At 36.9% G+C, this 13,416-nt stretch overlaps 1 protein-coding gene and 1 non-coding gene across 5 annotated transcripts in view; one reads left to right on the top strand and one right to left on the bottom strand.

Moving 5' to 3' along the window:
- Positions 1-13,416, top strand: part of MAPK14 (mitogen-activated protein kinase 14) — a 74,071-nt gene that overhangs the window by 42,240 nt on the left and 18,415 nt on the right. For all 4 annotated transcript variants that reach the window (XM_012746809.2, XM_012746808.2, XM_076003400.1 and 1 more), the window contains exons 4-8: positions 1,702-1,813; positions 2,516-2,545; positions 2,878-2,925; positions 4,189-4,303; positions 4,989-5,060. In XM_012746809.2, coding sequence (XP_012602263.1) covers positions 1,702-1,813; positions 2,516-2,545; positions 2,878-2,925; positions 4,189-4,303; positions 4,989-5,060 — 377 coding nt within the window. The remainder of the gene's footprint in view (positions 1-1,701; positions 1,814-2,515; positions 2,546-2,877; positions 2,926-4,188; positions 4,304-4,988; positions 5,061-13,416) is intronic.
- LOC142871035 (5S ribosomal RNA) lies at positions 3,382-3,500 on the bottom strand. Its single transcript, XR_012919381.1, has one exon. It is a non-coding gene; the product is annotated as a 5S ribosomal RNA (ribosomal RNA).

The following is a 13,416-nucleotide window of genomic DNA, read 5'->3' as shown; positions in this document are numbered from 1 at the left end:
CCTGGCTTTGATTATGCTATATTGACATTGGAACATCTCTTAAATGCAAACGACCTTTAGGAAAACATTTCAAAAAGTCTAATTTATGCTTTAAATTACATTTAGAGTCCACCCTTTCCTCAAGACAACATAAATGTGCAAGTTTTAAAAATATAAAATGCGAAAAGCTTACTTAAATGTTACAACGAGGCTAAGTCCTGTTGGTCTTCAGAAACTGAGAACTGACTGTGGCAGCCTTACATGGAAATTATGATAGAGAAAAAAATTTAATTCCTGTTGGAGGAAAGAAAATAACAAATATAGTGTGTTGGATGTCTATGTGTGCACACGTGTTTTTGTGTGTGTGTGTATAAAGAGAAATCACACACATATTTATTCATACAGTACTTTAATAATAGATCTAAATTTACTGGCCTGTTCTCCCCCAAATTTATAAAAAATAAAAATAGAAATGAAATGAAATCAGCATACATTATAGCTCAACTGATATACATTATTACTCAACCCCAAGAATGGGGATGATTCTTAATAGATGGAACCTACCCTAATTTTAAAAAAGTCAACCTCTTTAATACTGATCTAGTTTTTATGTTTCCATAGCTGTGTAGTGCAGTAATGAGTGGGTTAAGGCATTCTATCTAGAATATCTGTGTTGAACCTGTTGGACTTGAATGTAATCCTTCCCTAATCTTGGCATGTAAGGATGGGATTAATAGCCAGCACCACACCCATGAGGAGAAGTTCTGGAATGCCTCATCTTGCATAGAGATAAAACATGCTCCTCCTTCCTTTAAGGTAAATGCAGGAATACTGTCAATGAACAATATCCTTTTACCAGTCATTCTTGAAAAGTAAGAATTATAGTTTGAAAATCTAAAAATACTCCTATTTTAGAACCTACAATGTGGAAGGTTTATATTAATAAGGTGAAAATACAAGGGTGGAGTTAAGAATACAAGATACTTTATTATGGCCATGCCCTAAGTTATACTGTATATTTCTCATTCAAGAATAACATTTTTAAGAAAACTAATAATGACACATATGTCTTTCTAATCTTCATCTTTGCTTTTTTGTTTTCTTTTTTCTTGAGAGAACTTGAGAAAAGATATATCAAGTAGGAATGAATGTAGAAATTTTTAAAACAGATGGCAGGCAGTAAAGTTAGGATAATGTTGAAAATGAGGTGCCCCCAGCTCCACAAATGAGTAATTGAACTTTTAGCCATCATCATGGTGTTTACTAGGTGGCCTTTCCTTTAAAAACTTTAAAAGTCGGCCGGGCGCGGTGGCACACGCCTGTAATCCTAGCTTTCTGGGAGGCCGAGGCGGGCAGATCGTTTGAGTTCAGGAGTTTGAAACCAACCTGAGCAAAAGAACGAGACCCCGTCTCTACTATAAATAGAAAGAAATCAATTGGCCAACTAATATATATACAAAAAAAAAAAAAAATTAGCCGGGCATGGTGGCGCATGCCTGTAGTCCCAGGTACTCGGGAGGCTGAGGCAGCAGGATCGCTTGAGCCCAGGAGTTTGAGGTTGCTGTGAGCTAGGCTGACGCCATGGCACTCACTCTAGCCTGGGCAACAAAGTGAGACTCTCTCAAAAAACAAACAAACAAACAAAAAACTTTAAAAGTCTTACGAAGATAAGAACTTTTTTAGGGGTTCTGAATTATTGTATAACTTTTCATTAATTTCTAGGTATCTGGTGACCCATCTCATGGGGGCAGATCTGAACAACATTGTGAAATGTCAGAAGCTTACAGATGACCACGTTCAGTTCCTTATCTACCAAATTCTTCGAGGTCTAAAGGTACAGACGATACCACTAATATTTTGAGAAATGAATTCTCCCTTTCCCTCCATCCCCTCCTTTTTAAAAGGACTTAGAACAAACAAGCAAACAACTTACAGAAAATTCAAACACTCACAAAATCACAAGTAAAGATCATAGTACAATAAACCATCATGCTCAGTGACCGCAATTACCAGCATGTGGCCAAGCATGTTTCTTTTGTATTTCCCAAGCCCTGAATTATTTTAAAGCAAGTCTAGGCATCATATCATACACCCATAGTTACTTTAGTATGCACATCTGAAAGACAAGGACTCCTCATTATTACATCTAAAAATTAATAATTGCTGATATAATCTGAAACCTGGTCAGTGTAATGTTGAGATTTTTAAACATCCTTGAGGAAGGCTAATTTATTTGTGAGAGGGCCCAGTAAACAGTGTTTTAAAATTAAACCATCTTTGATGTTTAGCAGCTCCGAGTCCTTATTGAGCTCCAGAGCGCCAACAAGAAAATAGATTCAAATCTCAAGTGAGGGGAGCCAGTGGCTGTGGAAATTATAGTTATGGTAAATGTACAGATCCCTATGGTTACTTGTTCTATTACCACCGTTAACACTAGCAGTTCTTACTGATTCATGACAATATGCAACGAATGTATAATATGACAGTGGGAGGTTGGAGACAACTTTCATTTAACTGGCTTTTTTCTCTTTCACAGTATATACATTCAGCTGACATAATTCACAGGGTATGTGCATCATGACTTTGATTAAATTATTTGGGGGGAATGGCGGGGAGGTGGAAGAGCGGCATTTAGCCAAGATCCTAATAATGTAGACTTACTTTAGCCATTGAAATATTGATTGATTGCAACTTTGTTCTATATTTAGACCAATTAAAGAAAGAAGATGAAGAATTTATTCCTATTTAAGGCTAATTTGGACTAGATACTGCATATAGGATGGAGATTGTTGCTAGCTGGATGAAGTCTTTTATGTCTGGATCCTCATTATTAACTGTTGGGAGAGAATTATCGTGCATCATAAAGTTGATCTTGTCCTCTCTGTGTTTGCTTCCTAGGACCTAAAACCTAGTAATCTAGCCGTGAACGAAGACTGTGAGCTGAAGGTAAAATGAAGAGACAGTAGTGATTCTTTGCTTCACCTTGAGATTTTATGTTTGACTAACCCGGCAAACTTTTATAGGGAATAGATTTATGTTTATAAGCCATGACTTTTTTGTCTGAAAATTCATGTTGTCCTTAGGAATATCAGACTTTAAATTTAAGCCATTTCTGAGTAAGCTGAGCGACACTGGAAGTGGCATCCGTTGTCTTGCTTTCATTTAATAATAAAATTAGAAAATTAATGCATTAATCACAATAAAAAGAAAATTATAGCCTGAATATCAAGTAAGCAATCCTGAAGAGATGATTAGTAGATTAAATAAATTCTTCCAAGGAAAAATGGCAGAAACCAACTCACTCAAAATAATTCAAATAAAGATAAGTGAACTAATTGTCTATAAAGAATAAGCAGCTCTGAAAGTTTATTTTTTATTTTTTTAAAGATTTTAAATAGAAGAAGCCTACGGCACCCGGTATTCCCAGGCGGTCTCCCATCCAAGTACTAACCAGGCCCGACCCTGCTTAGCTTCTGAGATCAGACGAGATCGGGCGCGTTCGGGGTGGTGTGGCCGTAGACTGAAAGTTTTTTTAATTTCATTCTTTTTACTCAACTTAAAAAAAAACACCATAATTTACATCTATGTAAGCACCACATTTATGATAAAGAACATTTCCTTCACTTTACAAAGTTCCCTATGCCTGTTCCTAGTCAGTCCCTACCTCTCCACCCCTAATTCTGGCTCTAGGCAACTCCCAGTCTGCTTCTCACACTATAGATTAGATTTCTCTTTTCTGGAGTTTCATATAAATGGAATCATATAGTGCATATTTTTTGTGTCTGGCTTTTTTTAGTATAATGTTTTTCATTTGTATTGCGTATCAATAGTTTCTTCCTTTTTATTGCTGAGTAGTAGTATTTCCTTTTATGAACTTACCAGAATTTGTTTATCTGTTGATGGACATTGGCTTCAGTTCGGGTTTGAGGCTATATAAAGCTACTATCAATATTCATGTCCAAGCCTTTGTGTAGACATAGTTTTCATTGCTCTTGATTAAATACCTACGAGGGGCTTTTTTGTTTTTCTTTTCGTAGTTTTTAAAGTTCTTGCTGTGTATTTACCATGTATTCTATGCATGGACCAGGAAATCTGTTCATGAAAGTACTACATTGTTCTTTCTTTTATAAGGCAACAGTGCTTTTTTCCTGTCTGCTTTCTAAGTCTTAGCAATTTATTTCAGTGCCTGATTTCTCTTCTCTCCGTTAGATCCTGGACTTTGGATTGGCTCGGCATACAGATGATGAAATGACAGGCTACGTGGCCACTAGGTGGTACAGGGCTCCTGAGATCATGCTGAACTGGATGCATTACAACCAGACAGGTATTGCTTGCATTGGCTATTTAGGACCTTATTAATACCATTTTGGATGTATTTGGGATTCGCAGAAGTAGACATGGTGAGAGTAGGAGGAAATATCTTTTTTTTCCTCAATAATCCTTTTAGAGCCTACAAATAGAAAATATTTCTCTTGCTCAGATGGGGCAGTGGAATTTTTATATACAGCTTTCAAACTTTGTGATTTAGCAATTGGATTTTTATTTATTTAGATTTTCAACATATTCTCTGGGTACTTCTACCTGAAGACAATGGGTTCATAATCTTAACCCCTCAATATTACTTGGATAATCCACCACTCTACCAATAAGAAACTTTTGCCTCTTGTTGAATAGCTTATTTTTCTTTCTTTCTTTTTTTTTTTGTTTTTAATAAAAAATTTTATATACACTTTCTTTCTTCCTTTTTTTTTTTTTTTACGGGCCTAAGGCTATGTAAGACAAATGGCTTATTTTTCTTAATTGAAGTGTGTTTTGACTTATCCCAGCTGTGAATAGCCTTTTAGGAGGATGAAGGGCTTACTTATTTTTATAAAAATGAGTGTGATTGTTGAGCTGCAGATGACTTAAATATTCGTTTGAGTATTTCACTGCTTGTTGTGGTTCCATTTGTGGCCAAGAACAATAATAGTGACATTGCATGTACTTTTATTTCCCTTTAATTTTGCCAGTTGATATTTGGTCAGTGGGATGCATAATGGCCGAGCTGTTGACTGGAAGAACATTGTTTCCTGGTACAGACCGTATCCTTTAAAAAGTTTTGGATTCTTGTTTCTTATTTGTATTCCAGTGTCCATGGATGTATACTACCTTTACTTATCTCTAGGGAAGGCTCCCAGTTACTTGCTTTGATAGTCCAGGTACGCATCATAAGGTCTTTCTTCTTGCTGAATAGCTTGCCTTGCCAAGAAAGCGGCTTCAATTTACTTTTGTGAGTTGGAAAAATTCCTCATAAGCTGAAAAACACTTTAAATATCTCATCTGTCATCGTTTTGCAGCAAGTCCCTTGTTACATTAATCTTCTCACAGCACTTCTGAGAACGAAGCACACTCCTGAGAGGCTCCAGATCCCAGCGAGATGCTTAGTCGACTCGCACACTTAACGAGCGCACGGTGCTCATTTATAAATCAAGGGCAACTCACCATTACTCTTGTTTTATGTGTTAAAAAGGCTATGTTTGGTTCTTGTGATGATGTACCTGCTGACTCTTGTTATGTTTGTTGTTTAACAACAACTAGTAAAAGCAAGAAATGATAAGGTCACCCTGTCATGTGCCCTTTTTTTTTCCAGCACAGCTTTACCCTTGATTGCAGCCAAACCTTACTTTACTCCCAGACTTACTGTCTAGTTTATGGTTTATCACAACCCCTTTATTTTATTCCCTTTTCTATCTGCTGTATGCTTGTCTCATAGTTTAATAATAATGTCATCAAAATGTGGTTTGTTAGAACTCTCATCAGTTCGACTTGGGGAACATGTTTAGGTGAGAAGGAATGGTAAATTATGTGTCTAGAATTAGTTTGGGGGATTTTTGCAGAATTTAGCTGACTAGCCTTTGAATGGTTTTGGTTGGGTTTTTAGATAATACTGCAATTACTTCTGTTCTGTCATGCTAAGAGATCTAAAAGCAGTTTTAGCCCCTTACCTAAACAAACTCATTGGGTTTATAAACCAGAATGTCAGTTCACTTGCTTATAGTTTGGGATGTACTTTTACAGCGACTGTGATGTTCATGCTATCTATCCATGTATTCTGTCTTCTGCTAGAGAGAATGTACTTTCCTTGTGAACTGAGAAACCTCTCTTAGGTAAAGCTGTTTGTTTCTCCCTGAATATTACTGGATTGATAGTGAGTTCAGTCTCTCTATACTTAGCTCATTTTATTATTCCCTATCCCTGGATTTTAAGTTACTTTAATACCTAGCATTTCTCCTTTGTCCTTTCATTCACCTTTTATCTGTTTCTTAGAAATTTGGCATATATATTACAGTCCAAGTTAAGAAAATTAGAGAAAATTTATGATTCCTCCTTTCTTCAGGTATATAGCTCAGAGTCCCATCTTTGATTTTCCCTCTGGAGCAGATGCTATCCTGATACTATTCTCTTGTTCTCCCTCTCCTTCCTCTTCTTGTTATCTGTATCTCCAGCTGTCATTCAGTCCGTCACAGATACTCATGTCTCCATAGATACAAAAAGTCGCAGAGACAGACAGTATAGCTCACTGGTTAAGAGCACATACTCTGGGATCAGACTTCCTGGGTTTAGATCTTAGCTCTTTTACTTCCAGCTGTGTAACTTTGAGCAAGTTTCATTCCTCTCCCCTTTCCTTTCCCCTTCCCCTTCCTTTCCTTTCCTTTTTTCATCAGACAGGATCTTGCTCTGTTGCCCAGGCTGAAGTACAGTGGCCTCATCATAGCTCACTATAAGCTTGAACTCCTAACTTCAAGCAATCCTCCTGCCTCAGCCTCCTGAGTAACTAGAACAACAGGTATGCGCCACTACACCTGGCTGATTTTTTTCTGTTTTTTGTAAAGACACAGTCTTACTCTTGCTCAGGCTGGTCTTGAACTCCTGGCCTCAAGTGGTCCTCACACCTCAGCCTCCCAAAGTGCCAGGATTACAGGTGTGAGCCACTATGCTTGGCTGAGCAAGTTTTCTAACATCTGTGTCTCAGTTTCCTTAACTATGAAATGATAATAATAGTATGTACCTCAGAAGGTACTGTGAGGTATTGTGAGACTTCAGCGAGATAATATCTTGAAAGTACTGAGATTGGAGCCTACCAGTAAATATTAGCCATCATCTTTAGTAATGGGCTTTGGGAAACAGTTTCCCACTTCACCCTCTCCCTTTATTGTCTACTCATGAATCATTAATGGTTAATTTTTTTTTTTTTTAATTCTGTGATAGGTAGTAAAGTATAGATCTCCTTGGCAGGCTAGTGGTAGAAAAATTTTCAGAGCAATGTGGGTTTAGTGTCCTTATGGTTCTATCTCAGACAGTTTTCTACCCTTGATGACATGACCCTTTTAGAATGCTAACTTTCAGCCTGCAGGAACTCTTCCCTTTATGCCTACCTCTTTCTCCTGTGTGAACTTTCGATAAATAACCTAGCATTTAAACTTTTTAATAGGGGATTCATTTTTTGTTAATAATACGTGAGAATTCATTTTAAAATTTTGATTTTAGTAATTCACTGTTTCTTTTCTCTTTGGCTCTTTTTTAGATAAGATGTTCTCTCTTGGATTGTAAAAATCAAATGCAAAGGATTTATATTTGTAAAATGCTTAACCTTCCTTTTGTCAGTTGCTGTCTGTAGAGATATAGCTTTGGTTTCCTGGCAAAGACGAAAAGAGGGAAGTGTTCCTCATTTTTTTTTGCCTGAACTGTACAATCACTCATGTTCTAGCATGGCGGTTCGTAACCCTCCTTGTGTGTTGAAATCCCTTTGGGAAGCTTTTAAAAAACTTGGTGCCTGGACAGCACTCCAAAGACTCAACTTCATTGGTGTGGGTCAGAGCACAGGCTTTGGTATATTTTTAAGTCTCCAGGTGATTCTGGTGTGCAGGCAGTGTTGAATACAACTGGAGTGTTAACCATGGCTGACCCTGAAAGTTCTTTAGTTAATAATAGTCTTTCCTCGTTTTTTTAAAGGTACCAATGAAATCAGAAAGTTAAGAATTAAAAAGCCTGTGGTTGAATCCCCTGTTTTATAGATGCAGAAACAAAGACCCAGAGAAGATAGATCCAAAACTGTCCCTTAAGCCACAATTTCTTTCCAATATTCTATTCTTTACTATTCCTCTAATTTCTAGAATTCCTCTTTTTTTTTTTTTTTTTTGTTGAGACAAGAGTCTCGCTTTGTTGCCCAGGCTAGAGTGAGTGCCATGGTGTCAGCCTAGCTCACAGCAACCTCAAACTCCTAGGCTCAAGCAATCCTGCTGCCTCAGCCTCCCGAGTGGCTGGGACTACAGACGTGCACCACCATGCCCGGCTAATTTTTTCTATATATATTAGTTGGCCAATTAATTTCTTTCTATTTATAGTAGAGACGGGGTCTCGTTCTTGCTCAGGTTGGTTTTGAACTCCTGAGCTTGAGCAATCCTCCTGCCTCAGCCTTAGAATTCCTTTTTTAAAACCCTTGGAGAATGTGTTGGCCCCATACCCTCTTCCTTTGGCCTGAATGGCATGCAGCTGCTGCTCATTTGTGACTTTTAAATGCAGCTGATTGCCGAGGCAAGCTCTAAAGGGTTTTCTTTATTTGAATTAATCACTTTGCATTTGGAATTGGTGGCTTTAGCTTCTAAATAAGAACTATATACCAGAATACTTTGCAGATGTTTTATATCTGTGCTGTCCAATATGGTGGTTTGTAGCCACCAGCTACATATAGCTATGGAGCACTTGAAATGTAGCTAGTATATCTTAGAAACTGAATTGAAATACATTTCATGAATAACATAAAATTTACCATTTTAACTATTTTTAAGTATGCAATTCAGTGGCATTAATTACATTCACAGTGTTGTTCAGTCATCACCACTTTCTACTTTCAAAATTTTTCATCACCACAGACAGAAACTCTTCGACCTATTAAACAGTAACTTCCCATTCTCCTCTCCTCTAATAACCTCTATTCTTTCTGTCTATTTCATATAAGTGGAAATCATATTATCTTTGTCCTTTTGTGTCTGGATTATTTCACTTAGTATTAATGTTTTCAAGGTTCATCACACTGTAGCATGTATCAGAACTTCATTCTTTTTATGGCTGAATACTATTCCATTGTATGTATATACCACATTTTGTTTATCCATTCATCTGTTGGTGGGTAGTTGGGTTGTTTCCACCTTTTGGCTCTTGTGAATAATGTTGCAGTGAATGTTGGCATACAAGTATCTGTTTGAGTTCCTGCTTTTGATTCTTTGAGGTATGTACCCTAGGAGGGAATTGTTGGGTCATATGGTAATTCTATGTTTAGCTTTTTGGAGAGCTGCCAAACTGTTTTCCATAGTGACTGCACCATTTTACATGCCTACCAGTGATGTATGAAGGTTCTAGTTTCTCCACATCTTTGTCAACACTTGTTCTTTTCTTTTTATTATTATAGTCATCTTAGTAGATATTAAGCAGTATCTCATAGTTTTTTTGATTTGCATTTCTCTCATGACTAATAATGTTGAGCATCTTTTCATATGCTCATTGGTCGTTTGTGTATGTTCTTTCTTCTTTTGGAGAAATTTCTATTCAAGTCTTTTGCCTATTCTTAATTGTGTTGTCTTTTTGTTGTTGAGTGGTAGTTGTTCTTTTTTTTATTTTTTATTTTTTTATTTTTTGAGACAGAGTCTTGCTTTGTTGGCCAGGCTAGAGTGAGTGCTATGGTGTCAGCCTAGCTCACAGCAACCTCAAACTCCTGGCTCAAGCGATCCTACTGCCTCAGCCAACCGAGTAGCTGGGACTACAGGCACGCGCCACCATGCCCGGCTAATTTTTTCTATATATATCAGTTGGCCAATTAATTTCTTTCTATTTATAGTAGAGACGGGGTTTCGCTCTTGCTCAGGCTGGTTTCGAACTCCTGACCTCGAGTAATCTGCCCACCTCGGCCTCCCAGAGTGCTAGGATTACAGGTGTGAGCCACTGCGCCCAGCCTAGGAGTTCTTTATGTATCCTAGATACCAGACTCATATCAAGTACATGATTTGTAAGTATTTTAACATGTTCTGTGTGTTGTCTTTTTCTTTCTTAATGCAATCCTTTGAGACACAAATTTTTAATTTTGATGAAGTTCTAATTTATCTGTTTTTTTTCTTTTGTTGCTCATGCTTTTGGTGCCATAGCTAAGAATATACTGCTAAATTCAAGGCCATGAAGATTGACCCCTGTGTTTTCTACTAAGAGTTTTATGACTCCTAAGAGTATAAAAGTGTTTAGCAAAGACTTAGGTCTTTGATGCATTTTGAATTAATTTTTATATATGATATGAGGTAGGGTTCCAGCTTCACTCTTTTGCATGTGGAAATCCATTTGTGTCAGCACCGTAAGTTGATGAGACTATTCTTTCCCCCATTGAATGAACTTGGTGCCCTCGTATTTCTCCTTTGTTTTTTGTTTCATGTTCCTTCTATCTGTTTCTTAGAAATCTAGTGTATATAATTAGCACTAGATATATGGGTTTAATTCTGGATTCTCTATTTCATTGGTTTATATATTTGTCCTTAGGGTAGTACCACACTGTTTTGATTACTGTAGCTTTATAGTAAGTTTTAAAATTGGGAAGTGTGAGTCCTCCAACTTTGTTCTTCTCTTTCAAGATTGTTTTGGCTACTTGGGGTCCCTTGTAATTCCATGTGCATTGGATGATTGACATTTCCACTTCTGTAGAAAAGGCTGTTGGAATTTTGGTAGGGATTGTGTCCGATTTTTAGATCACTTTGAATAATGTTGACATCTTAATAATACCAAGTCATCTTCTCATGAACACAAGATGCAAAATCTCTTTCCATTTGTTTAGGTCTTTAATTTCTTTCAGCAGTGTTTTTATAGTTTTCAGTTGTCCAGTCTTTCACCTCCTTGGTTAAATTTATCCCTAGGTATTTAATTCTCGTAGCTGCTATTGTAAATGGAATTGCTTTCTTAATTACATTTTGGTGTGCTCATTGTTGGTATATAAATGCACAACTAATTTTTGTTTGCTGATCTTGTACCCTGCAGATTTGCTCAATTTATTTATTAGCTCTACAAGTTTTCCTGTGGATTCTTTGGGATTTTCTATATGTAGGATCATTCCATGTGCAAATATAGTTTTATTTTTTCCTTTCCAATTTAGATGCATTTATTTCTTTTTCTTGTCTGATGGTGTGTCTAGAACTTCCAGTACAGTGCTGAATAGCAGCAGTGAAAGTGGGCATCCTCGTCTTCTTCCTGTCTTACAGGGAAAGCTTTTGGTCTCTTTCCATTGAGTATGATGCTATCTGTTGTTTTTTCATAAATGCTGTTTATCATGTTGGGGAAGTTTCCTTTTATTCAGTTTTCTGATGTTTTTGATATGAATTTTAAATATCATTAAAATTTTGATTACTTTTTTTGTTGTTTTTTTGAGTCAAGGTCTTGCTGTGTCACCCAGGCTGGAGTGCAGTGGCGTCATCATAGCTCACTGCAGCCTCCAGGTCCAGAGTTTAAGTGATCTTCCCGTTTCAACCTCCTGAGTGGCTGGGACTACAGGTGTGAGCCACCTCATCAGGCCTTTAGATTACGTTTAAATTTAATTACATGTGGCCAATGGTATTGGATTGGATTGCCCATTTTTAGATCTCTGCAAGTTGTCTTCCTGTTCTATCTTTTTCTTGGGTTTTTTGATTAGTCTGCTTGAGAGATTCTTTTGGTATTGGTTGTTAATAATCCCTGTAGTTCCTTTAAAGATATAAGACATACTTATTTTTGTTTTAAAGCTAATTGTATTTTATTAGGTTAGAAATTATTCTTGTTTGTGGCTTTGTATAACTCTTTCATTTGGCTTAATAATAGTATTGTTATTTTTTTAAAGAATGAAGCCCTCACTTATAAGCCTGTTTGATTAGGTATATCAAGTGGACACAGCTGACAGAACTTTATATTAGAAGGGAGAAAGGACACAGAATCTCTCTTCAGGTACAGTACTAACTTATTTCAAATACTACTGATTTTGAAATAAGTGAGCCAGTTAGAAAATGTTATTACCGTTGCTTAACATTCTGCAACTTTAACAAGAGAGAAAGTGAGTTTCATAGCCCTGTTATGTGTCAGTTACTATTTTTTCTACCAGAGAGCACAGTCTCGGCTTGCTATTGTTTTTCTTTCCTGTGTGACCAAGTACATTTACTTCATGTGGAAAACCTCCCCCATTTTATTATAATAGAAGTGGTACTCTTAAGACATTAACTAGGGGATGATGGGGCTGCTGAGTTACAATCCTCTTGCTACCAGCGACTACCCTGCTCCATATGAGTTTTCTTAGTATATTAAATTTGCTACTTAGTTCTACTTTTATTCATTTCTTCTTTTGATCTTCTTCAAACATGTCATGAATATTTCAGACATACCACAAGGAGCAAAGGATAATATAATGAACACCAATGTTCATACCACCCAGATTGTGAGATGAAGCTGACAGTAGAGCTCAAGCTTCTGGAAGACCCCTTCTTGTCACATCTGCTCACTTTCAGTCACTGGTACAAATATTCTGTCTTCATTTTTAAAAAGCAGTTTCACTTTAGACACTAGAAGCAAATGCCCTAATAAATGTTGAAGAAGAAAAATATCTTATTAGATTATTTGCTCTTTCTTCTCTAACTTAAGAATGTGTTTCCCAGAGATGGCAGAACTCTCAGATTTGTTCACAGCCTGAGGGAATCTTAAGAAATTTTCTTTGTGTGAGAGTGAAAATGACTATTTTGGAAGCCTGGAAGAGAAAGAAGTGGGATAAATCTCATTCTCATCCATCCTGACTGTCACTAGGAGGGTTTCCTACCCTCCCAAGATCAGTGTTCTGCTCTGCCCATGTGTGTATTTATTTCATTGAAAACTGCTGCTCATAGGAAGGCAGGTCCTGCAACTGGCCCTTTCATTCATCTTTAACTCTCTGGTCTGTGGAGGTTTTCTCGGAGTTGGCTAGAGCACTTAGGAGTGACTAGAATATCCCTCTTTTACTTTCCTTCTGTTATTCCATTACACTTGTTTTTTTTTTTTCCTTTACCTGTTCAGTTTGACTGCCTTTTGCTTCTGTTAAAGAGGACTTGGTCTAAAGAGTAACCTTGACTTGGTCTAAAGAGTAACCTTGTCCTTTTCTTTGTTTTAGAGTAGTTCAGAAGATTTATGATATAACATTTGACTTTATGATCATTAAAATTAAAACATTTTATACTAACAGTAAAAGTTATCTTCTACCTAAGGGGATAAAGAGTTAAACTTATTAGGAAGGGTGGTGTGCTGTGGGAATAACTAATTGTCATGATATGGTAAATTTTGCTTTGCTCTGCTTATATAGCTACTTGAAGCTCCTTCTGCTCTTAACTGCTGGGAAAAATTGTAGTGGACTTAAAGTAGCTGTTGGAGGATTGG

This window comes from Microcebus murinus, chromosome 5 (genome assembly GCF_040939455.1).
Source record: "Microcebus murinus isolate Inina chromosome 5, M.murinus_Inina_mat1.0, whole genome shotgun sequence".
In the NCBI taxonomy this organism is placed as follows: domain Eukaryota; kingdom Metazoa; phylum Chordata; class Mammalia; order Primates; family Cheirogaleidae; genus Microcebus; species Microcebus murinus.
Note: the sequence above shows the minus strand (reverse complement) of the source record. Positions and strands in the feature narration are given on the sequence as shown.